At 47.1% G+C, this 26,873-nt stretch overlaps 1 protein-coding gene across 1 annotated transcript in view; it reads right to left on the bottom strand.

Moving 5' to 3' along the window:
• The window catches only part of MEDAG (mesenteric estrogen dependent adipogenesis), a 141,982-nt gene that overhangs the window by 30,000 nt on the left and 85,109 nt on the right, over positions 1-26,873 (bottom strand). Inside the window, exon 3 of the mRNA XM_085621662.1 lies at positions 19,665-19,777. Coding sequence (XP_085477788.1) covers positions 19,665-19,777 — 113 coding nt within the window. The remainder of the gene's footprint in view (positions 1-19,664; positions 19,778-26,873) is intronic.

Below are 26,873 nucleotides of genomic sequence, written 5' to 3'. Positions count from 1 at the left end.
CACTCAGTGGTAGGGTATTTGCTATGTTCTACAGCATGTTTAATAGACTTGCCTTCAGTGCAAAAACGTTAAGGATGAAAACCTTGTCACCCGTTCCTCTTTTTTCCTCCGCTTTTTATCCATTTTTTTAAATTCAACAATCTGTTTCTTTGAATAAATTTTGAATGATTTACACAAATGACCCTTTGCTGAATTTAGGATTTTGTCTAGTTTTCACAAATGTATAACTTTCCAGGCTCACTTATGAGTTTAATACTCAATTCCCCCATAGATTTCAAGGAGGTATAAAGAACAAAAAATATAAAACAGTGGTGTGTTTTTTAATCTCTGATTATGAAAGCTAGGAAGAGGGCAATCATCACACAGAAAAGAGGGTTAAACATCCACTCCCCACCCCCCAAGCACAAACACATTCTTCCACAGCAGTTTTTCTGAAGCCCCTCTAGGAAATCACAAACCCTGGATACCTTCACAACACCAACACATGGAAAAAGGCATGCAAACTTAACCTGAATATCTCAAGTAGGAAAGAATTATAAAGGCTTAAAATCAAACTGCCCCAAATGTCAAAAGGAGGGGTTATCACCAAGGGCTAAAGCAGTCAAAGGATGAACTGATATTATTGATTATCTCAATAGTGATATCATATATTTCAAAGGCATTCAGACAATCATAAGGCTTCTTTATTTTTTAGCCAATTATTTACACCCTGTAAGTGAATCTCATCAAATATCAGCCTATTTGGTTGTTTCCATTTTTTAGGTCTCGCCTAGCGTTGCTGTGTACATGCGCAGCTCGCTCGGCGAGATTTATTGCTTACAAGGACTTTCAGAAGAGGGCATTAAGCCCCGCCCCTCATTTCCATTGGCTGGCATCACCGTTTATGTTAAGCGGTGGCCTGCCACTGGAAATGAGGGTTTTCTGTAGACGCCCTTTCCTCTGCGAGCCGGACTTGCTCGCCTGCTTTGCTGCTGTCGCAAAGCACCTTCCTATCTTTATGGGCTCATGTGTTTAAACTCATGGCCCCAAAAGGCAAGAGATCCCCATGCTCCGGCTGCAGCGCGGTCCTCTTTCACTTTCGGGACCGCGCCTGTTTGAGTTGGCTTGTGCACAGACTCTGTTTCTAGTCTCTGGTCACTGTCTGTGTTGGTTAGTTCTTTGCATGTGTTTACGTTTCCCCCATAGTGAAAGATTCCATATGTGAGTTATTTACTGCGGTGACGTAGGGTAGCGTGCATATATATTCAATGCCAGCACTATTTACAGACCCATCACTTGATCTATACACCCGCCTCCTGGCGCTGTAGAGGTACCACTAGGCACATCTCGGGCGGGGAATGCTTTGTATGTTTATAGACCACCTACCACCATACAACGCAACACAGAGAACTTTATTGGCAAGAGAAGTGTTGACAAAGTAAACAAGTGAAATTCTTTGGCTGCGTTTACGTTTTCCCCACAGTGAAAGATTCCGTATGTGAGTTATTTACTCCAGTGACGTAGGGTAGCGTGCATATATATTCCATGTCAGCACTCTTTACAGACCCATCACGTGATCTGTACACCCGCCTCCTGGCGCTTTAGAGGTACCACTTGGCACACCTCGGGGCAGGGAATGCTGTGTATGTTTGTAGACCACCTACCACCATACAACGCAACACAGAGAACTTTATTGGCAAGAGAAGTATTGACAAAGTAAACAAGTGAAATTCTTTGGCTGTGTTTACGTTTGCCCCACAGTGAAAGATTCCGTATGTGAGTTATTTACTGCGGTGACGTAGGGTAGCAGGCATTTATATTCCATGCCAGCACTCTTTACAGACCCATCACGTGATCTGTACACCCGTCTCCTGGCGCTATAGAGGTACCACTAGGCACATCACAGGGCGTGGAATGCTGTGTACGTTTATAGGCCACCTACCACCATACAACGCAACACAGAGAACTTTATTGGCAAGAGAAGTGTTGACAAAGTAAACGAGTGAAATGACTGAGTGTCTGGAAGTTCAGTTTAATGGAAAGTGAGTGCTCCGTGTATCTCAGTAGGTGGGGCGGTAGGGAGACTGCCTGGCACGTTTCTTCCAGGCCCCACTGGTGGCACGCATGCTTCACTCCTGTTTGGTTTCCGTCAGTCAATCGCTATTTCTGGCCCTTGGTCGTTCATTCTCTTGGTGAACACATGTGCTTTGCGGTTCTCACCACGGTGCGGCGCTGTGTAAGGTGGAGTGATCTGTTGTGTTCTAGCTTGTTCTTTGCCCCCCAGTGTGTACCCCAGTTCTTTAGCTGGTTTTTTATGTGTATCGGCTACATTCTCAGGGCTCTTTGGCTGGACGGGCTACTTGGTCTCTCAGCCCCAGGCAGTGTAAGACTTTGGGTCACCTTCCGTGCTGTGGGACCAGGAGTAAAGGCTGAGTATTTTGGATCTCTCTCTATCTCTGTGGAGAAGTGTGGCTCAATGGTTAGAGCGGCAGATCCTGATGCAAAGATCTGGCCCGTGACCAGGGTTCAATTCCCGCCTCGGCGGGTCTTGGGCTCAATTTCCTCCGACCTGATCATTCTCGCCTCGGTGCCTACTCTACTCATGGGTCCCACTCTGCAACTCTGGGCAATAGCTTTGCTTAATCTCCACAACGGCCCCAACAGCGCTGGGGGTGCCTGGCTTCACCTTGGGGGTGCCCAGGAGTGGACATTTCACAGGGAAAGCCAGGAAGGGTTCCACAGCGGTATGAGTACAAGCGCCAGGATGCCCCGTTGCTGGGGCAGCAGTGCGCTATACAAGTACAAAATTTCATTTTCATTGCTCTCTCTCCCTCTCTCACACACATTCTCTCTCTGTCTCTCACTCTCTCTCTCCCACTCTCTCTCTGTCTCTCTCACTTTTTCTCTGTCTCTTTCTCACACACTCTCTCTTTATCTCACTGTCTCTCACTCTCTCACACACACACACTCTCTCTCTGTCTCTCACTCTCTCTCACACTCTCTCTGTCTCTTTTGCTCTTTATCTCTCTCTTTCTCACACTCTCTCTTTCTCACTCTCTTTTTTTATCTCTTTCACTTCTCTCGCTCTCTCTCCTCCTCCCTCCCTAGTGTACGTACACTGCTCTCAAGAGGAGGGGGTTATACTTACGCACCACTGAGAACGGTATATCTATGCAGCTCTCTGCAGTTTCTGAGGGCACGATATGCATGCCGCTCTCAGGGCGGTATACACAAGCTCAGAATACCCTCACAGCTCTCAGGGCGGTATACCCCCACAGCTCTCGGGGCAGTATCCGAGGGCAGTATACCCCAACAGCTCTCAGGGCAGTATCCAAGGGCAGTATACCCCCACAGCTCTCAGGACGGTATACTCCACAGCTCTCAGGGCGGTATACCCTCACAGCTCTCAGGACGGTATACCTCCACAGCTCTCAGGGCAGTATCCTAGGGCAGAATACCCCCACAGCTCTCAGGATGGTATACCCCCACAGCTCTCAGGGCAGTATCCGAGGGCAGTATACCCACCCAACTCACAGGACAGCTCTTAAGGAAGTATAAACAGGCAGCTATGGGAGGCGTTCGCTCTTTGGTACTTTCAGACCTGACCTGAGCTCATACAGCCTGCCCGCTGGCTCTACAAGGGAGGAATTATTTAAACGCTTCTGCTTAATAATATAATATTTTCACGTGTTCGTTGCATGATTTACTTGCCACATAGTTCCAGGGTCCGGCTCGTGCACGGCTCTTAGAGTCAATCCAAACCCTTGGGTCAGCTCTCCTTGCTAATTTGTTGGCTCGCCACCCCCTTTATTCCGTGCCTCCGCAGCCTTTCACTCCTGGGGTGTTAGCAGTTCAGAATCCTTAGTTTACTTAGTGCCCACCTTGGGACATCCTGGCATTACATGAGCGCTGCCATTCACCTCTAAAGGGTGGGCAGTGCTTGATTATGGACCAGCCTGTGTCTGGGGCAGAGACGGACCCCGAGGCCAGGAGGGCCACCCAGAACTCGACCCTGCCCCGATGAACCCCGGCTATCTGTCATGGAGCAGCTGGGGGCTGCCTCCGCTTAGGGCCCTCTGTGCCACCCTGCACCAATCCTTGTGCTAATGCCCTTAATCCGCAGGTTCTCCGCGCCGAGAGGGCGAGCGCCTCGTAGCAGTGCCGCTCTCAGTTTGCGCTGCGCCAGAAACGACGCTGTCGGACAGGATGCGGTGCGGTTTCACACCAGTCAGACATGCGAAGTGTAAACATGATATAAATACATGTAGCCGCAAACTGACAAGTGTAAACAGAGGGGGTGTGAGGGCCCCCACCCCAGGAAGAAACTCTTCGCATGTGGGCCGCGCCAGCTCACCAAAGAATGTGGAAGCATCTTTCCAGAGAGAGCCTAGGAGTGTCTTTCAGTTTTTTGGGACGAGTAAGCTTTGCTGTTTTTAGAGGAGAAGGCAGGGTTATCCGCTAGCTAATTTGTTGACCAAGTGGCGTAATTCCGGGCTAATTGTTTTTTTTTTCTTATCTCACAGCTGGGTAGATTCCTGGCAAGCTATGGAGCGCCAGTAAGCACGCTGAACGCCAGCCTAGGTGCTCTAAAAAGTAAATCAGACGGGAATGTGGCACAGATCGCCACAGTTTGAGAGAGGCAGCGTGTTTTCGGCCACAAATGCCATCAGAAGGTCTATAAAAGTGGGGAGACAGAGAGAAGTATGCAACTTACTCATGCAACTTACTTACTAATAACAACAAGCATTGGCATTGCCAATAGGTCTCGCCTTTGGGACCTTATAAGTATTTAGTTATGCAGCACAATATCCTTGGTGCAACAACATCAACTGTTGCATGGCTAAACACTTATAAGGTCCAAAAGGCGAGACCTATTGGCTATGCCAATGCTTGTTTTTTCTTGATGTTGACAAGCAGAGTACTGGATATTTTTATGAGGCATCATGGAACGGCTACATTTTGTATGTTTTCTGTCTATTGGCTGATTCATAAAATAGGCACTGTATAGAGCAAAGTACAAAACACATAGCAAATTTAGGGTCAGACTGGGAACCCAAAGAAGCCCAGGCAATAATGTTCAAACTAGCCCGCTACTTCCTCCTCTCATCTCGCTCTCTCCTGTTCTTGCTCTTTCTCTCCTCACTCTCTTTCCTCTCTTGTGTCTTCTGTAATTACAAAGGGAAGCTGGAGAAAGTGACAGAGGCACCAGCAGCGGCCCTCGAACTTAAAATATGGCCTGCAGTAGCTCCAGCTCACCGGAGAAATGCCCAGCGTAATAAATGGACAATCCTGCCCGTGGCAAATTAAATGCAGTTTAACAGAGAACATTCCACATGGATGCCTCCATGGAAGTGTTACTTTGTGGATTACATATATATCTGCCCTCCTTAAATTCTCCCAATTTTGCAAAATCTAAAGGAAGCCACTAAATTCTAGTTTTGATATGTTTGCTGTAGAATGGTGAAAGTGGGCCAAGGTTATTTACATTTCATGATTCCTTTTCAGCATATTTATTGGAAAAATCCAGAAAGTTTGTTAAAATCATCAGTAAAGCTAACTTAAACTATACTTCCCCCACCACATTGTTTGAAAGGTATAAAGCATATTAGCATAAGACAGTAAGTGTGTGTCTCACAATGTGCTTTCGAGTTTGATCAGTTTATTACTATTTTGATGACAGATTATCCTTGCAACTCGCCTGGTCCAACATTTCTTTTTAGGTCGAGCCATGGCAGTGCTCTGTTTGAGTCACGTTGTATATACTTTGTGGGCCTACAGACTGCCCATTGCTTTCCATTTGTTTTCTTTCGGTGTCCTTTAAAAATCCCTGCTTCCAAGTGGTAAATCTTTCCTATTTGACACGCCTATTCATCGGTTGTTCACTCTCATGGAGCAGTGCCCCAGTATTTGTAGTTTTCCACTTGTCCCATTTTACCAATTGTAAAAGGGACACATTTTTCCTTTGTCCAAGAGCACCTCACACAAGTGCTCAAAGATTTTCAGTTGCTTCGATGTCAGGCACCCACTTATTTCCCGTTTTCGTTTAGAGTTCATGGAAGGGTGGGGGTCAATTTTCACCTTCTCTAAAATGAAAACGTTCTGAGGTGGATGGGTTTACAAAGCTTTTGCATTAACCCAAGGGTTGTATAAAAAATGACATTTACAATTGCATGCAGGCTGCCAAGCTGTATCGGCAACAGCAGTAGAAGACACAGAAAAGGGGCAAGTGCTTGAGTCCATAGCGATGAGAACATTGCGGCCATATCACAAATGAACTGTCACTGTTGGGGAAGTATACCATTTGTCCGTATTTTAGCACTTCCGGGTCCAAGTAACACACAATACTATGGCTGAACACATTTCAGGACTCGTCAGGGAGCACGAGTTACTGTTAATCTATAAAATCATCTATGATCGAGCATGTTAGGTGCTAATTGTAGTATGCCGTACACAATTCCGAAATGGTGATTGGCTAGTGAGTTGGCTCTTGCCCCATCTGAGCAGTTGGGTGCTGCCCAGTTGGGGCTGAGCAGCATTTGGGGGAAATCGGCTGGTGGTGACAGAGTATCTTGTCACCAGCTGGGCAGCAAGAGCTAGGTTGCCAGTGCTTGCTGTTTTGGTTTGGGAGGGGGCACGGAGAAGAGCTCACCCCAGATGGTTGTACCCGGTACCGGTGCCTCCTCGGTTTCATTTGTGTTCATGGCTGTTCCTTTTGCTGTCCACGTTCCTGGAGCCCATGTTGGGCCTTTGACTGTCATATGGGGCGTGGCTGAGGCCCTGCCGAAAACTCTGTGAAAGTCTTTTAAGGAAATGTGGTATTGTTAGCATTTATTGATGCTGAATGGTCCATTTGTTATGGAGATAGGCAAGCCAGAAGTGGTGACTGGGCCCGCGCCGTGCTGCAGGCCATTGCTGCGTCTCCTGTGCACGTGTACGGGGCTGCCCTGGGCCCGGTGCGCAGGCCGTTGGGGACTCTGCGGCGGATACTGCGGGGACGACTGGATCGATTGGCGGCTCCAGACCCTGCGGGTAAGCCTTGGTGCTGTGGCTGCCTGTGAAGTCATTATTTTGGGTCTCGTGGGCCTGGAGCTGGGCGCGGCCTGGTGCGGGCATGCAGACCCTACCTGACCGGTGGCCACCTGCGGGAGCCCCTGGCAGCTCCGGAAGGATTGCGGTCAAAGACGGTGTAGCAAACCGGAACCTGCCATTGTGGTGCTGCGCTTACAGGATCCTGAGGAGGCCAACTCTGGTTCCCATCTTATTGGACGTTGTCGCCCCTGGGCGGCCCTGCTGTTGGTGCGCGGTGCCCCGTGAAGATCTTGCGCCGTGCCGGTGATGCCGGCGATGGCGCTGGGGCATTAGTCGCGGCCGGAGTGCCCCGGAAGGCAGCGCCGCTTGCTCGGCGATGCTGCGGTGAAGGAGTCTGGGGCTACAGACATCACCCCCCCCGCGTTGGGCACAGTGTGGGTACTCTCGCGCCGCTGTGGTTAGTGCGCGGCGCTCTTGTATTGGCCCAAGGAGACTGGAGTGTGGGGCGGCCCGACTGTGACTTTGGTTGTGAGCCCCTCCTGAAGTTACAGCTGAGCTTCCTGTTGCCCTGGCTGCCTTCTGCGATACACTCGGTGTGCTGCTCGTGGGGTGGGGCATACGTATGGCCGACCTGAGATCCTTGGAGGTCCCCCTTTCACCCCCAGAGGGGGTTGTGAGAAGGGAGCACATAGTTGACGTACTGGATGCTGGGGCTTACGCGATCGGGCTGAACGCTGTGGCCCCCACATATTGCTACTCGCTGCGTCGCTGCGGCTTGCCTCTTCACGTGTGATGAGAGTGAGAAGATTGGTCGCTGAGGTCCTGTGCTGTGCTCTATTGTGCCCTGCCCCTCCAGGCCTTGGCTAAGGTGCGCAGGTGACCGGCACGCTTGGTTATTTGGGATCCAATAAAAGGCCTCCTTGTATCGTGGTATCACAACATTTGGCGGACCAGTGACACCCATTAGGGGGGTGTGGAGGTACCTACACGCGGAAGCGGCCGATGTAGGCCCAGTGCAGCCTGTGTGGGGGTTGCCTTCACGCCTGTCTTGCCACCATTTTAGAAGATAACAGAGGCCTGGAATCTTCGCCCTCTGGGAGACGCTAGCACTGTGGTGGCAGACTGAGATACTTTCACTGTAACCTATCACTTTCCCACTGGGTCATCGCACAGATACCGCCATTGAAAATGACTCGAGATAAGTTGCATGGCACCAAGCAGAGTATGCTGGACTCTTGGCCTGGGGCGCAGGCTGCGGAGTCCACGGGCCAGGGCGCTGCCGGCCCGGATAATGCTGCATTGATGGTGGCGATAACGCAGTCTCATGAGGCGCTGGAGGCTAAGATTGGAGAGGTGGGGTTGGATGTTACACTCATTCACCAAGATCTCCGCAAAGCGGTGGACAGGATCACGGAGGCTGAAACTCGCATCTCAACCGCAGAGGATACGGTTGCTTCCCTTCAGACGTGGGTGACCTCTTTGGAATCCATTACAAAGGAGCTGGCTATTAGGGCATAGGACGCTGAAGGCAGAGCACAAAGAAATAACCTTCGCTGCATAGGCTTTCCGGAGGGACGTGAGGGCAATGATATGGAGCAATTTCTTGCAAAGTGGATAGCGGGTTGGATCACCCAGACAGCACTGTCACAATGCTTTATCATTGAACGTGCGCACCCGCCTTGATGCAAAAGCCTCTGCCGGGGGCCCGACCACGACCCATCATTGCCAGACTCTTGAACTTTCATGACCGTGATGCCGTCCTTGCGCAGACCAGGCTGGCTGGCAAACTCCAATTTGAGTCCCATCATATTCTAATCTTTCCAGACTATACACGACTGTCGGGCTTGGTTCACCCTGATCAGGCGGGCTTTATGCCTCATTGAGCGACCCGTGACAATATTCGATGGGCTCATAATGCAGTAGCGGCGATCGTTCAGCTGGATGGCCAGGCGGCTCTGCTGCTAGCCAACATAGATAGAGCATTTGATTAGCTGGGATGGACCTACTTTTTTGCCCTCCTACAGCGCCTAAATATAGGACCGCGACTCATGTCCTATATTAGACTACTATATACCGATCTTTCGGCCTCAGTTAGAGTGGCCGGTGTGGTATCGGATCCCTTCCCTATAGGACGCGGCACCCAACAGGGTTGCCCTCTTTCCCCTTATTTATTTGGGCTAGCAATGGAACCGCTGGCCTCATGTGTTCGAATTGATGCGCAGGTGAAGGGCTTTGAATGGCCAGCGGGGGGGTTTAGGATCGGATCGCCCTCTATGCGGACGATGTTCTTTTCTTCTTAATGGAACTGCATCGGATGGGACCCCGAATACTCCGCGTTGTGCAGATATTTGGTCAACTCTCGGGCCTGTATATGAACGCTAGGAAGTCGATACTGTGGCCTACTCGTGGAGGCTCAGAAATGGGCACATGGACAGGAGAAGTAACACTGGCCACAACCGGGCTGAAATGCCTCGGGGTCTACATCTCGGTCTCTCAATTGGTGTCCTGGAATAGAAACATTGCCCCCATCTGGAAACACGCACATGCTGAGATGGAGTCCTGGGCGCGTATGCCCCTTTCCATACTGAGAAGGTCAGCGATATTTAAAATGGTATCCCTCCCTTGCCTTCTCTACCAACTGCAGAACCACCCCTATAAGATATCTGTCTCCTGGTTCCGGCAACTCAACTCCAGATTAAGCCGTTTCCTGTGGCATGATTAAGCTGCTAGGGTAGCATTTAAAACGTGCTTCCAATCAACATATAGCAGAGGCATAGCGACCCCTGATATCCAATCATATCACGCAGCATCTCATCTCCTGGTCTTGAACGACTGGTGGTTTGGGAATAGCAGCAACCCGGCGTACCAAGTGGAGAAATGGCTTATGGGAGATGTATCACCCCATAAACTATTATACATACCAAAAGAGCTACGGAAAATATCGCCTGCCACACGAGTGGTCTTCGGAGTGTGGAAAGAATCAATGTGCAGGATGGGGTGGTGGAGACGATTGACAAGGGAGACACCCCTCTGGCAGAGCGACCTTATGCCGCAAGTATTCACCTTAGCGGGGTTTAAACAATGGGACGCCATAGGCATTTCCACGTAGGGGAATGTAATGCGAGGTACCACCATGAGGTCCTTTCAGGAGCTCAGAAATGAGTATGCCATGCCACAGGCACAATTTTATAAATACCTGCAGCTGAGACATGCCTTATCCCCATATATTGTGCATTTGGAATCTCTCCTGTAGTTTAACCCAATAGAGGCAAAGGTTTTTATGGGGGATTAAGGGGATCATAAGACTGCAAAGATATATCAAACTTTAGTGACAAACCTCTCCACGACTTTAGATTCGCTCGGGAAAAATGGTAGACGGACTTGGGTCCCCTGGATAGGGACGATTGGACAGTGGCATTGGGATCCCCGAGGTACGCTTCAATAGCATCTCGTCTCAGACTTATTCAGTTTAAGTATTTGCATTGTGCTTATTTTACCAGATACCAGCTTTGGAGGGCGGGGCTGATAGATTCCCCTATGTGCCTACGATGTGGCAGTGAGGAAGGCACACTTCTGCATACTATTTGGGATTGTACGGCACTTGGCAGGTTTTGGAGGGAGTTGCTCATTGTTTATCAGAAGTACTGGGGTGGGACATACCTCTGTCTCCTAAGCTTGTTCTTTTACATGTCATGGAAGAAATAGGAGAAAACATCTATAAAAGGCACCTATTGTTCTTGGGCTTTAACCTGGCTATAATAGACATAGCTAGGGCATGGAAGGATCCGGCTCCACCTAAATTACGTGCTTGGAAGGTAGGCCTTGACTGGTGTATGGGTCAGGAACACCCGATCTTTAAAGTGCGGGGGGGCCCGCAGAAGCACTTTAAAATATGGAAACGTTGGGCAGATTCAGGGGTCTCCCACTAGAGCCTCCCCCACCACGGCCTGCAGAAGTGGAAACCATCTGAGGACATATCACACGACAGTGGCTTGATGGGTACGATCTTTGGTCTACTATACGGTATGAGACACAGTTCTTTGCAAAGTTAGGGGCTGTCGTTTACAGACCCGAATTGTCTATCTTTTTGTATCATAAATGTCATATAGAAGTCACCTGCTCGAAAACTATTACATTGATTAATCTATACTCTTGCTCCTCTGTAACGAATGTGATTATCTTTTTTGATGACTCAATTAAAAAAAGAGTTTAAAAAAAAATAGGTTATTTCTTTAGTGCTTTTGTAATAGTTTTTAAAGATGAACTTTTTCCTACCAGCAGTCGGCTGGTGACAATGCTATGCGCAAACCAAGAGATGTTACTTTGTCATGTGCACTGTGCATAGGGTAAATATATACATTATTGTGGAGCAACATTTATCATCTATTAAACCATGTTGTTTTTTATTGCTCATACCATGAACTAATTTATGTCAATGGACCAGATATTTGGTGCTCAGTCAAAGTGAGGCATGTATGACATGTTAATTCACTCTAAAGATATTTGTATAGTCTTTTCTTTGAAACCGTACAAAGTTAAGTATAACAGAAGGCAGAAATATATTTTTATGTTTATATCTCAGCCTACTCCAGACTTAATACAAAGTAAAGAGGAAGAGGGTCAGCACCTCAGTGACTGCAAATTAATATTAATGGGAAAAACAGAGGACACCGACAGCGAGCAGAGGTTCTTCCTCAGCTACAGGGCTTCAGGGGTGCACATGCAAATTGTAGATCAGATACAGACGAACAGCTGAAAAGCACCTTTTTAGATTTCATCTACTAGCTGTGCTATGTTTAGTAAGTGCTTTATGGTACGAAAGGGCAGTACATGCGATGCTTTATAGGCCTCTTTTTGGCCTCAAGCTTAGCTTTACTTGGTCTATGTTTAAGTGAGATTGGTTGGACTCACACTTTGCTGCTTTGTTGACTGCCCTCTGACAAGAGGTGGCCGAGCCAGGAAATTAACAGGGAGGGTCGAGCCAAGAGACTGGCTTGGCTGGTAAGAGCCCATGCATGAGCCAGGCCCTGACAATGTTTGCTAAGTAAATTTGACAACAAACATCCGTCAAATTTGATAAAGTATCTTTGAAATCTGAGTGCTGCATACATTCTTAATACATTGCCCTACGTTAAGCCTGTCTGGTCTGTGCCTTAGCTATCTTGGGCTTGAGTTGTTAATGTAGTGACTTTGACTTTGAGGGTTAACCCAGACAAGCGTTGTGATTACTCCGTGAGGTGGGTAGCAACCCACTCCAAATTATTCAATTTCTTACAGCCAGGTTCAGACAACTTCTCCTGTATGTATACAGTGGAGAGGGCACTTTGGTCCCTGGCACGTGGGCCACCTCCTGGTGTCCCAGAATGTCCCATCATTGCCTGTCGCTTGAACGTCACAGACAGCGACACTGCACTCTGACTGGCAAGGAAGAAAAAGATCATATCTTACAATGGCTGTTCAATCTCTCTCTTTCCGGACTTCGCCATGACGATTCAGGATCCGCCACTCAAGAAGAATCTGCAGCAGACAGGTATTGAGTGTGGCATACTTTACAACATTCGCTTGACAAAATCACTCCAACACAAAACTGCATATCTTCACCCATCCTCTGCGGACAACAATCTTTCAAGAGGGCGTTCTGCTACAAGGGCGCCATGCATGCACCGGTGGGTCCTCCTCGCTTCAGCTAAATGATGCTGAATGTTTAGACTCCGCAAGTGAGCTAGCCGGTTGCATAAGTAAAGGCGCTACCTGATGGGAAAATAGAGTTGAAAGTGTTGGTGAAGTGATGCACCGTGCATATGAATGTCCTATGTCTTATATTGATGTAAGTGAAAGTTCAAATGTCACTGTGATTCGTCACAATAACCAAACGCTGGGCTTCCTTTAACTTTTCTTCAACATCTTCATTGTACTCCCACAGGGTACCCATTTTATTCAACAGGTTTGTCTTGATAGAGGGCACTATCTGTGGTCAGTTCATTAGTTTATGAAATGCATACAGTCCCAGCTCTTTTTACAGAGCTAACAGAGGGCTAGCACCAGCCCTAGGGCAGTACTGTAGGTGGGCGATTTTAACACAGCACTCAACCTGGAAAAGGACTTATCCACTCAGACGAGATCAGCGTCTGCATCAGTTACTAATATCACTGTGTCACACGATTTAGTGGACCTATGGAGAATGCAACTTACTTGCTGCCCGTTATGCCAACTGCCATGTAGGGCAGCACAAGGGACCCTCACTTTTATCTGTCTACGGCAAGTTTCTGTAAGTGTCCCACTCCCAGCAGTGGTTCAGGGTCTTCCATTTCTATTTCCACAGCTTGCCTCCACTTGTCCTTGGCCTGCCTCTCTTCCATTTGCCTTCTGGTGGTCTATCCTATCCCTCTCCATCTTTTTCGCATCATGATGGTGTACTTGCTCTCTTGCTTGCATCTGGGGAATGAGCAGGTCCTGGTTGGGGACGGTTTGTGGCCAGAAAATGCACAGGAAGCTTTGCACGCCCCGAGGCACTTTGGTAATATAGAAGGGGACGCAGACGCTTGTGCGACCCCTTCTATAATACCGATAGCGCTGGCGCACTTAAAGCACCAGCGCGATCAACAGAGGGTGATCCCTCATTTGCATATGGGCACGCCCTATGCAAATGAGGGAATTCCTTTGACTCTGCACCCGCGCCATATTACAGACGCGGGCGTCAAAGAAGCCCTCAGGAGGCGCACTGACAGTGTGCCATTTAAAAGGTGGCTTACTGTCAGTGCGCCCCCTGAAAGCAGCCCTCTGCATGGGGTGAAGGGGGTCCCATGGACCCGCCCAGACATCCCCTTGCAGGCGGGTGCAGTCACTGACCCCCTTTACCCCCTGCAGAGGTCTGCTGTCAGGAGGCGCACTGACAGTGCGCCACCTTTTAAATGACGCGCTGTCAATGCGCCTCCTGAGGGCGCTGACTGCACCTGCCTGCAAGGCGATTTCTAAAACCCTTTGAAGTACGGGCGGGTGCCGCCTGCACTGTGAAAACACGGAGCGGCTGCGCCATGTTTTCACATGAATGTGCTGCCCTGGGGGCAGCGTGAGTTCGCGTCTGCCCTGGGGGCAGCGCATAAACCATAATGGGGTGCATTATCACTGTTTGCACCCTGCGCACCTTTTGAAAGGTGCGCCGGGCGCAAACAGTGATAATCTATAATACAGCCCTCTATGTTACTATATATTTAACGCACCAGGAATGGCGGCAACCAGATGGAGCTCTTGTGTCCTCAGTATGGTGTTGAGTCGTGAAGTATCAAGAGCATCTCTGCCATCTGCATGTTTGTTTTTTAATGTCAGTTTTTTTTAGTTGTTTTTGCGTCATTTGTAATACATTGTCATGCGTGCAGTGCATCAGATTACATACCTTGTATAGGCGAGCCCAAGGTTACTGCTGCCAACGATGTACACATCTGGGCATTTTATGGTACATTCGCTCTTAAGTGCTTCATGACATGCCAATATTCTGTTCCACATTCTGACACCACCACCCCATGAGAGTATGTTTTTCCCTGCCTTCTCACTTATGTGCTGCATTTCCTCGTTCCAGGTTGCTCTTTCTTCCACCTCCCCAGTTTATAATTACATGTCCACACTTGCACAACATCGCACTGTTACTTTTTTCTTCTGGTGCTGAACAATATCGACAAAAAACAATGGCAAAACTAGTAGGTCTGCATTCACATCCGAAAGGCGAGACCTTTTAGCTATGCCAATGCTTGTTTATATTATGCAGTAGAATTTGTATATTGCTTTGCTACTTCTGACGAGGCCCCAACATGCTTTCTAGTTGTTCAAATAAGTAGTTACTCAGTTTGTAGCCTATAAGTATTGAGTTTAGTGTTGTGCCTTGGGAATGGATGTATGCTTCAATCGTGTCTGCAGGCATGAGGCAGCCCCTTATGCATAAAGGAGAATTGCAAAACAGGGTGCCATATGGGAATGCAGTTTTCTTATTCATACCAGTATATCTTGCAGCCTTAACCAGATACATCATATTTTTATTTAAGGGCACAGTTATGACTTCATTGCTTTTCAGAATTCAAGGTGATTGCGGACATTTCTTGGGAGATGTTTGAGAGCTTGTATGTAGAGAAAGAGATGTCAAAATATGTGTTCATTTCTTTAATATGAGGACTAACAAGAGTCGGGCTATTTTGGACCTGGGGTTCCCCCAGTCTCTGTAAATTCTGTGTTTGGAATGTAGGGTGATTGATTCTGTCCCTTCCCTCAGTGTGCAATGCAGAGAGCCACCTTTTGACTGGTAACCACTGTAGAGCATGTAGGACTGAGGTGATGTGGTAATGTTTGCTGGAGTTTATAACCTGGCTGACTGCAGCTTTTTTGCCACAGCTGTAACTGTAAATAAGGCTGAAAGGGGCTCCAATGAGGAGCCCAGTGGCATAGGCAAGCTGAGACAGCACCAGCACTAGAGCAATCGCAGCCAGGAACGTGGGGAGAAAACGAAGGTGAGGAAAGATATGGCACATTGTTTGCTTGGCCAAAAAAGCCCTTTTGGTCACTTGATTAACTTGTGTTTGCAGTGAGAGGTTGAAATCCATAATCACACCTACGTTCTTCACTTTCATCATCATGGTTAGAGACACCCACATCTCCAGATGTAATGGGGTAGCTAAGCCACGTTCTTTGCAATGATTGCAATGATCCACAGGTGAGGATCACAATTGGAGTTATATTTCAGATGGTTCTTTAGTAGGCAATGGTGTACTGCCTGAAGCTGCTGACCAAGTCTGAGGGTTTTTCCAGCTTGAAGACGGTCTGTGTCTTTTCACCATAATTGTTATAGGTAAGATTAAAACAGTCTATAAGCATCAGGAGTGGTGACAGGTATATGTTGAGGAATAGAAAGGTTATGGTCGGCCTGTGAGGGACACGTAACAAAAAGTGAATGGTGCTGAGCAGAATGGAGCAAAGGAGGCTCTGCGATGTAGGACTAGATGCTGCTCAAGACCATACCCTGGATTCCTGCGTAGTAATTTGTGGTCTCAAGAAATGCCAAGGAAGAGAAGCTTGGCAGCTCTATTAGAACTCAGATTATGTGTTTCTTCCATGTCAAACTCATGTTTTTCTGCTAGAGTTGGGGGTGTTTTGTTCCTTGAACTCTCAGATTTGAGAAAGGGCTGCTTTTCTAATACGTTTACCTAGAAACATTCCATCTGATATAAGCTTCTTCTTCTCTTAATGTGACTGGTGAAGTCCTTGCTTCATGAAGATGGGTTTGCTATAAGATGTTTTAGGGCATTGGAGAACTCTCCAGATGAAAAGGAGGAAGATGATTGGTCTAGCCAGGATGGCAGCAAAGGATGCTTTTCAATACTTATGGAGGGCATGGGTCTCTTAATGAGTCAGCAAAGCTACTACCTTTGATTTGCTCATTAGCTTCCTCTGTGGAAAGCAAGTTGATGAAGCAATATTTTGTTAATTGATAGTAGGAAAATGATTTATAGTGACTGGCAAGGGAAGGGGTTCACTGACAACTTTCATAGAATTTGTGACTTAAGATTATAGGGCTGCCAAAGAGGAGCTGAGTTCCTGAGAGTGATTGGTGGAGGTCGAGTTACAGTCCAAGTTAAAGAATTCAGAACTTATTTTGTAAAGTTGTTTAGTGGGACATATGGCATCTTAGTATGGTGAAATCGCTTGACTTTCCTGATGGCTGCTTTGTAGTTTCATGGCCAGTGGTTTTCCTTCACTGTCTCTCAAGGCCTCTAGCTTCTGTTTTCTGTAACTTTACATTTGGGTTGAAGCACCCAGTCTTCCCAGAATGTTGGCTGTGGTGTGAGACTTAAAGGAAAACCACTAAGTCAAAGGCTACAGAGAGCCATGGGTGGAATTGAATGATGATCATCAGAGACTCCTTGGGAAAAGAGGCGGAGTTCTCATTGAAAAAAGTCTAATAAAAATTCATATGTTGGAGACATTTAGCTTGGGAGGTGGACTAGATGTATTGAGAATTAAATTATGATGTGTAACCAGGTAACTGGACCATTTTCTGTAACTGAGATCAGCTCTCTTAAGGAGAAGGTTACATCAAAAGTGAGGCCAGTGGAATGCATTGGCAAGGTGACCAATTGGTGGCATTTGAGTGCTTCATGTCTATTGAGGAGGCAGTCGCAGCTCGCAATTCTCATGGGTGGGGGGAGGTCGCATGGGGGTTATCGCATGGGGGTTACCGCGAAGAGGGGGTGGTGGTAAAATAAAACTTACCTGACCGATCTTGGGCCTCCTCTGCTCTTGGGCCGGGTCCGCATTTTCCTGCTCCTGAACAGGAACAAGCATGCTCCCTCCCCTCCTGTAAGCCAATCACAACGCTGCAATGTCAGCATTGTGATTGGTGCGGAGTCCCGTACAGCGCCCAGTCGGGCACCTGTATGGAGGCCATTTTCTCTGTGTAGGCTGCATGCAGCCTATATAGAGAAAATGTAGAGTGCGCATGACTGTTTTGGTCGGCCGACCAAAGCAGTCAGGTTACTCAGAGTGGTGCAAGCCACTCCTTCCCGCCCCGCCCGCCCCCAACCAGGCATATCCTCCAACCCGCCCCCAACCAGGCATACCCCTGCCTTCTGCTTTCTCGTAGCACAAGTAGCAGAAAATAAAATGGTATTTAAAATACTATTTTATTTTCTGCTTCTCGCACTGTGAGAATGCAGTGGGGCGGCGCTCCTCCGCCCTAATAGAGGAGCCGCCCCTGTGAGAAGGTATGAGGTTTTCTGAAGTGTCGGCTTATTGAACCACTTGTGGACAACTTCCAATATACAAAGATATTAGTGCTCAACTGCAACATCTAATTTAGTGTCCAGAAAAGTGTCCTGTGGCCGTACTATGCTAAGGATGCACCGGCTTTCTTTGCACTATGGCTCACTTTTAACTAGGTGCAAACAGGGGCACTGTGCCCTATCACTGATAATGTGCTGCCCCAGGGAAGCCGATGAGGTCACAGCTGCCCTGAGGGCAGTGCATTAGTTGAAGGAAGACTGGTTTGAAGCAGCTGGTCCGTCTTTCATACTGCAGATGACACCTGACCTGCAGTTTTAAGGGGAACAGAGATCCCCCAGCAGGGGCGTGCAGTGACTGACAGCACATGCCAGTAGGGGGATGTCTCAGGGGGTGTCCATAGGACCCTCTTTCACCCCTTCAGCGAGGCACCTTCGGGGAGCGTACTGAGGTTGCACCACTACTTTGTGGAGCACAGTCAGTGCACTCCTGGTGGCTTTTTTTTTCCCACTGTGCCCTCATCTATAGTAACGTGTGGGCACAGAGGTGAAGTGTTTCCCTGATTTTTTTAGAGCAACACCCTATTGGAAATAAGAGAACACACCTTTAGTATAGCGCTGGTGCTATCTGCAATAACAAAAGAGACAGCAAAAGCATCTGTAGTCGCTTCTGTAACACCAAAGTGCCCTAAGCAGCGGAAAACATATGCAGGCGCCTATTGCGCTCATGGGGTACTTTTCTTTATACGGCCCCTGGAAGACTGGGATGAGTGGGTGTGGTTGATCAAAAAAAAAGAAAGGAGGCAGAGAAGTTCAGGGCGAGTGAGCAACAATCAAGTAAAGATTCACATTCTAAAGATGATAATTCTTTGATACTAAATGTTAGTAAGATTTTTTATGCCACAGCTATTAACCCTATGATATCGCTGAGGTGGTTTCTGAACTGGGTAAGCAGTCTTGATGGATGTGTAGGTGCAGTATAATATAATTTTATATAATATAATATAACATCATGAGATTACATGACAAGATGATAATATAATATAATATAATATCAACATCATTTTGTACCAAAATATCTCATGAAGAAGACGACCAGACTAATAACAGAAAACAGGTTGTAGAGGTAGATGTGGACTCGGTTTTTGCTGCTATAGGACCTCCCATTTGTTAGGATGCAAGATAGGTGGTTTTGAGGGCAACTGGGGGCTCCGGTACTTCCTGATGCGCAAAAAGTGATTAATGGTTGCTTACACCTGAGAAGACACTGAGGATAAAAGTATGTGGTTGAGGAGATCCTCAATGCTAATGCTTTATGACAGCAGGTGTCCCACTAGCAGCTCTGGTACTGGGTCCTTAGTTTATCAAGTTGATGTGTCCATCTGTTACGACGTTTAACTCACCAAATAGTATATTTGCCTATTCTAGCCAAGCCCAGCCTCAACTTATAAAGAAATAAAATAACAGAAGAGCATTCGCCACACACCTACTATGGTCTCTTGAGCTGTGACTCTTCATGGCATTTGAGAGACACATCATTAGCTAAGCGATAATGAAAGAAGGGAAACTTATGTAATTCCAGGGCAGCATTCAGGGGACTGAATCATAGAGGAAAAAACAAACTGACATTTTACATTGAGAAGTAAGGTATAATTGTGCACTTAGTAAGGGTAGGAGTCAAGATAATACTCAAAGAGCTGATGGGGCTTCCATTTACACAGACATAAACCCACTCTAATGATCTGACAAAAGGAAAAAGAAGGACATGATTATGAATGCATAAATGGGGAATCTTGTTCTGTATCTCATGCAGAGGGCATACTGTATGGACACAGGGCTACTGACATGTTTATCCACAACATTAGACCCTCATCTCACACCAGTTAGATCACTCACCTGAAGTTTGTAGCTTTCTCCAACCACTGAAGATATGATACGATCCATTCCATTCTCAATTTGTGCCTTTACTTTAGGATGTCGTGTGTTCACAATAAATGCAAATACGGTCTCTGAAATCATAACAATATAAAAGTTTCTTGCATGTGTATTCAGCAAAGAACAATTAAACAACTACCATTATGATCATTTGAAGAACACAGAAAACACGTTCTCACATTCCAAAAAGACAGAAAACAAACATGTTTATTTCAAACAAAAAATGAATGTGTATTTTGTTTCATAACATTCACATAGTTTTGTCATATTCACACGAAATGACATTTTGGTTTCATTTTGTGATGTTCAACAATGTTGTTGCTTTTCAACAAAGTCGTAAAATGTAACATTTTGGGAAAATTCTTTAAACATTTTTACTTATTTTGATGTTTTTTGCAACATGTAATAGTACAAATAAAACATCTGCCAATGGTGCATTATAACGATGCTGTACAGTAGAAATGAAAAAGCACTGCTAAACAGTGCTTGCGCTTGTACTTTTAAACATGGTAAAGCCAGCTTACACTGGCACATTCAATTTACTTAAAAGTCTCTAGTAAAGTGCTACTGCATATACTCGGGACCTGTAAATGAAATGCTATTAGTTGACCCGCAGCCCTTAGTGTGCCCCCCACTTACATAACGCTTTAAACCTGTTTCAGGCCTGCCATTGCATCCTGTGTGTGCAGTTTTAAATTGTTATTCTAACATGGAAAAATAAACCACTGCTAGGCATAAACCTTCCATTGAAATAAATGTCATCCCTAGGGAAGGTCCTAAACAGCTCATGGGGCAGGGTGTGTTGCACATGTACTTTTAAGTTTTGCATGTCCTTTTAGTCAAAAACAGTCAAATTCATTTTTCTTCTATTTCAAGGCTTACCTCTCCAATAGGATAACATTGTGTTACCTTATTACATTTAATAAGTGATAACCTTTGATTGGGAGCAAGTAGGAAAGCCATGTTTGGTGAGTGAGGCATTTTAATTTAAAAGCCTCTTTAATTGTAAAACCGAATTTTAAGTCAGAATTTGAAAATGCCACTTTTAGAAAGTTATTTTCTTGTCTTAATCATTTGGTACCTGCAGTCTTTCCTGGGTCACATGACTAGGTGTAGTTGGCAGTTGGCCATTTGTGTATTCCTACCGGAAAGCATCAAAATAGATGGTCTGGGTGTTGGCAGGTGTAATGAGGGTAATTTATATCCTCTGCAGGCGGGTCTTCCTCAGGCTGGGGGAGGGGAGGCAACCTAGGGTGAGGTACAGTCAGGATACAGCCCCTGGGGAAGACCCGCCTGCAGAGGATATAAATTACCCTCATTGCACCAGGGTCGAAACTTCGACATTCTCCCCCAGTGGGCCTGTACCTGATATCATCCCAGCCTGCCTGTTCACAGACGAATGTTCTCTGTGCATCATCAGAAAATCATGCCATTAATATTTGTAAATCCATAAGGGACTGGCCTATCTTTAAAACTGGTGCCACTATGAACCATGACCAGTTTTACTAAGAATACCTGAATGTGTAATTGATTGGTTATTGAATTTGCCTTTTGGATTCCCCTCCTTTATATCTGTCCTACTTCACCAGCACTTTCCTTTTTCACACTCCCCTTGGAGCAACTTCTTTCTCTATTTGGAGCATTGAATGTGATGATCTGTTATAAAAGTAACTAAATAATAAACAGTCACTATTGGAGCGATATTTTGTGCCTTTGTGTCTTTTGAGGATATACTTGTTTGCATTGTAAAGAAAATGGTGGTACATTAATGATACAATGCTAATTCTATATGTACCGGATGCCCTTTTACGAATGAATGTTTTTCATAACGGAATTGTAGCTTTAAAGAAGTCTAGGACTGTTGTTTCCTATACCAATTGTTACACAGGTCTGTGGACAATTGTGGGTTACCCCATTATATCATAATGGATGCTCACCATAGCACCACGGATGCCTGGATTATGCAAGTAAAGCCCACCATTATACTAGGGCCACAGTTGTACCAAGGCTGGAAACCAGAAGGATCAGGGATAAGACCACATATCAGTCATGACCATTAATATGCCAGGGATATGTACATATAGGCCAGTCATGCTCAGAGTAGGTCTATGATGGCTGCCAGCATACCACAACTAGACCAAAAATACTAAAATAGTCAAGGATGACCATAATTATGCCATTGGCACTATTATGTCAGGAATGGACACAATTATGCCAAATATAACACTCTTATGATGGGGCTAACATATATATTTGGCCGTTCTTGGCACCAGGCATAGTTTCAGGAAGCAATAGTGTTTATTATGGGCACACACATAAATGTTGATGAATCTCTTAATTTTCTCTGGTCTGGATCATAAACTGTTCTCCTCAGATCTTGAGCTGATCATGCATCTAACTGACACATTTTCACTCGGTCTCCTGCAGTCCAGCACTTTGGTGGGTCAGCACTGATTACAGCTCAGGCTACTGTTGCCATACTTTTTTGATGGTGCACTGTTCACACACATCTTGTGACTGATAAAGGAGTGACTGCACATGGTCAATCTCCTTGTGGCTTAATTATATTGAGATTGGATACAGACTGTCATGTAGCAGGTCCTATGAGCTGGCACAGAGTGTGTTTGAGTGTTTGTATGAGTTACTGTGATAAGTGTGGCTGGCTGTCACTCTTAGGGTCTTGAAAGGATCAGTGCTGCCTTCTTTAATAGACACCTACTCTGAAATTGATACTGGGCTTGACTTCACCTCAGAGAGCTACTTTGAAGGTACTGGCGAGCTAAAGGTAGCTCCCGAGCTACTCGTTGGAGACCTCTGGAATAGAGCAAATCATAACGCTCAAGATCAAGTACAACGTTTGAAGACATAATCGTTGCGTGCGCCATAAGGCTGTATTCATAGTCTTGTAACCTCACCGTCTAGGGGGGGTCCCGGCATAGACTTTACTGACCCCTTTCTAGGTCCATGGGGGAGGGTGTCACCCAAGTGTCAAAGGGGCCGGATTCTTTTTCTTGATCTCTCAAACCCCTCAAGTTGTCACCAGGCACTGGCATTGGATTTGGTCACACTGACTATGGGTGTTCAGGGTATTGGTAATCATCCTACCCTGACACATCTAGGTCACCAGTGTCCTCACCTTACCATCAGTGCTATCATAAATGATGTCATAGAACAGATCATGAGTAACATATTATGTGAGGCTCCCCATTCAGAAGAAATGCCAGTTCAAGATCCTCACGCACGCCTACAAAGCCCTCCACAACCTAGGACCTGCCTAGATCAACCATCGACTGAACTTCCACCAACCCTATAGACACCTGCACTCCTCTTCAGTCACCCTTGCACACACATACCCCGATTCCATCCAAGTGTTGGCCGCTCCTTCTCCTACATCGCAGCCATCATTGGCAGACTTCAGAAAGAGACTCAGGACTTGGCTCTTCGACAGAGACACAGCACCCAGATACCCCTAGTGGGGGCAGTGTTGCGCTTTACAAATGCTGTTTGGTTGGTTTGAGGTCGTAAGCAGTGCATGGCGGCAGCGCAAGTTATAGTAGAACATATCATAAGTGATGTTATATGTGAGGTCATAAATAGTGCATGGCGGGGGTACAAGTAGACCTTATGGTTGGTCCATACCACAGAAATACCCTACATGGAGTGACAGGTTGACAGATATTAGGTACTACTGTGGAAGCTGACAAGAAGAAGCATCGAATGCAGCAATATGTGTGGTCACTTCTGGTGCAATTTAATAATATGTTGCAGGTAGGACAATATGAGACACATGACATTTCTGTCAGGGAAAAGGCAAATTATGGTATGGCCATCCATTAAGCAAATACTGGAATGGGCTATACTGAGGTGGGGAATTCTAAGTGGCAAGGCGGATGATGTAGTTTGGTACTCACATTCTGGAATGTGGCACTTTCAGTTGTGCTAGATGCGCAATGTGCGGTAGCTTTCTGTTCTGTGCTGTGGTGTCTCTATCCTTCGGATACTGCTGGGTTTAAAGGTCAGCTCTGTAGGTCGCCAGACTCCTGGTGGCTGGGACAAGAGATATATGCGTCAGATGTAGGCTAGCTGTATCTGTGCTCACACTCCTCCTAGCATTCTCTTATTATTTAGTGTACCTCCCTCGCTTCAAGGCACAGGCATGTTTGGTAGTTGACATGAAACCCTTTTACAGAGAGTGAAACTATGAATATTTAGGCCACATTTAAGAAACCTAACCAACTCCATCTTGTTTAGATCATGACCTAACACCGAGCAGTCCACGAACACAGAGCAAGATTAACATTAGAGAATGTAAAATGGTATATTGCAGAGCTCGACTTTACTGTGCTGTGAGAATTGTTATTGAGGATGCTCATGGTGGTCTGGTATCAGATTTGCAACTGCATTTTAGGACTGAATCCATGGTGGGCAGACATGTTTATCTGTTTGCGCTGTCTGGACATTTCCATTGTTTGAGAAGAATATATATGCCCATGTTTAGTGATGAACTGTTAGACATGCAAAAGCCAAGGCTGGGTTGTGATGTCCTTTCAGATGAAAGGAAACAATTCATTCTCAAAGAATCCTCTGCTCAAGAATGTTGATTGAATTGTACTAGCACAAAAGTTAATCTACGTGAGAGGACTGTTCATGGTTGTAGATATGTAGATATGCAGTGAGATAAAACAGGGTAGTGGGTGCACGTGTTGTGATACATTTTCCAGAAGCACAGAGAGTCACTAATCTCCTCTATGGGACTGGCAGCGGTTCACTGAGGGGCAAATAGGACCCTGGATGGCTGAGTCCGGTGAGGTACAGCGTCGGAAGGTGGCACCGTGAGTGAGAGCAGCAGCGTGGTCTCCATGCAGGGAGATGAAACTGGCTTGGGCCATAGAGGCAGGGGCGGCAAGGAGAGAGGCGCACAGGTCCCTGTGCCCCATATCTTCAGGGGCACTGAAGGAGACTGATCCCGGCAGCAGCAGCCACCCGGGGGTGAAATAGCCTGTCACCGAGAGTGGGGGGCTCTAATGTCTAGACCCTGCAGCTTAGACTGTGGCCCCTCACCAGAATGGCCCTGCCCCTAGACGATGGGCTGAACATTGGGAGCCGGGTGAAATGCCTGAGGGTTCGGCCCAGACACAGTGGTACAGGAGGCAAACAGTGGGTGCTGTCACAGACACTGGGGATTATTTTTGAGGTGTGCTGGGGGAGCCTGCGGAAGAGTCACACTTTCTGAGGATCTCTGCCATGCCGGGAGCTCTAGTTGGGCCAGAAGCGGCATGTTATCCTGCCTCCCCACCCCCTCCGGCCAAGGACATATTGGGGGGTTGCTATGGAGGGAGTCACCGCGGAGGATGGGACCCCTCCCTCTACTTGCTGGAGGTTGGCTTGGACAGATGAAGCTGGGGCCCATAGAGAGTCGGACTCGCTTCGGAGCCGGACATGGTGGAGTACGGTTCTGTGCAGGACAAGTGGTAGAGGAGGAGGATTGGTGGCCTGTGTGGTGTGACTTGTTCCCCCTGATGCCACCTGGGGGCTGCGGTGGCCCGGACTGATCTTCCTCCCTCATCTGTGTCAGGGTTGAAGGCCTGGCTCAAGGGAGTACCTGGGCGACCCCACATTGTGAGGAACAGCTGGTGAGTGTGGCGATGCCCCTAGAGACGCAAATCCTCATCTGGTGGGGCAGGTATCCAGGAGGATCGCAGGGTGTACGTTGCAGTAGATTATCTTATCCCCTCCTCAGTCAAGGATACAATGGGGATGGCTAGACCACAGTGTGGAGCCTAACAGACTATGATGGACCAGTTCACGGCCCCCGGGGACAAGCGTGGGGGGAATACTCCTCCGACAAACCAAGCGCAGGGCCTGCAGGAGCCACGAGGTCCCACGGGTGCCCAGATATTAGCCACGATTGAAGCATCAAGTGCAACTGTTCAGGCAAAAATAGAGGCTGCATCACAGAATGTTGGCCTGTTACGGGTGGACCTCTGTAAGGTGGCGGAGCATTCGCTGGCCACAGAACAGGATGTGACCAAGCTTCAGGGGGGAGGTTGCCACTCTGCGGGCTGAACTGACTGAACTTACAGCCAAGATGGAGAACAGAGCCAAGGACGCAGAGGAGCAATCCAGACGATACAATCCCAGATTTGTCAGCTTCCCGGAGGAAGCAAAGGGTCCGACCTCTGACTATTTCTTGAATGCTGGGTTGCAGTGGTGATCCCTTCAGGCAAAATGATACCCTTTTTGTCATAGAAAGGGCACATCGGGTCTTGGTGCCGAGACCACTGACTGGGGCCACTCGCATACAATGATCGTAAAAATAATTAACCATAGTGACAGAGTTGCTATCCTGTGTGTCGTCTGGCAGGCAGGGGGACCGGACCCCACATTCGAGAACCACCTGATTCACGTTTTCTAAAACTATATGAGACAGGTGCAATAAATTAGGCTGACCTTTGGGGAAGTGAAATAAAAGTTGAAGGCAACGGGACTGTGTTACATGCTCCTATACAAAGATGAAAATAATCCATAATGACCGTACGCATGTCTTCACCACACCTGATGCGGTGTGGGATTGGCTAGAGATACGGGTAGATGGATGGCAAGGGGATGGTAGGGCGTCCCGGCCCTCTTCTCGAGTGGTGGTTCAACAGGATGGCACGCTGTATTTGGAACAACAGTGGTCAGAGAGGGAAGAGGCGACGGCGCTGGTGGAAGGAATGACTGCCACAAACTCTGATATCAGACATCATTGCGGACCTGGTGAAGAAAACCCCATAAATGGCAAAGATCTGATGCTGGACTGGCTCCGCTGTCACTGGTGCCCCTCTACATTGGTTGGATGCTGTATTTACATTCCTGAGTAAGTGGAATCATGAACTGTCTGTGTGGGACATGGAGCCAGGAGGCCCACAGAGATCGCGCATGAGCAGATTGGTGATCTAGTCAGCAAGTTCCGTAAGAGATATGTTGATGTGAGTGGCTGAGTAGCATGTGCTGAGTAAACAGAATGGCCACTTACCCTGTAGCCTTTAGTTCTCTGTTTAGATTGTGGTTGTTTGCTACTGTGTGTGTGAGAGTGGAGATTATGTGTGGGAACCCAGGGTGACTGGTTGAGGGCATTGGTAGAGTGGGTGTGTGATTGGTGTGTTAGTGGGTGTGATCTTAAGGCTG

This window comes from Triturus cristatus, chromosome 8 (assembly GCF_964204655.1).
Source record: "Triturus cristatus chromosome 8, aTriCri1.1, whole genome shotgun sequence".
Lineage (NCBI taxonomy): Eukaryota > Metazoa > Chordata > Amphibia > Caudata > Salamandridae > Triturus > Triturus cristatus.
Note: the sequence above shows the minus strand (reverse complement) of the source record. Positions and strands in the feature narration are given on the sequence as shown.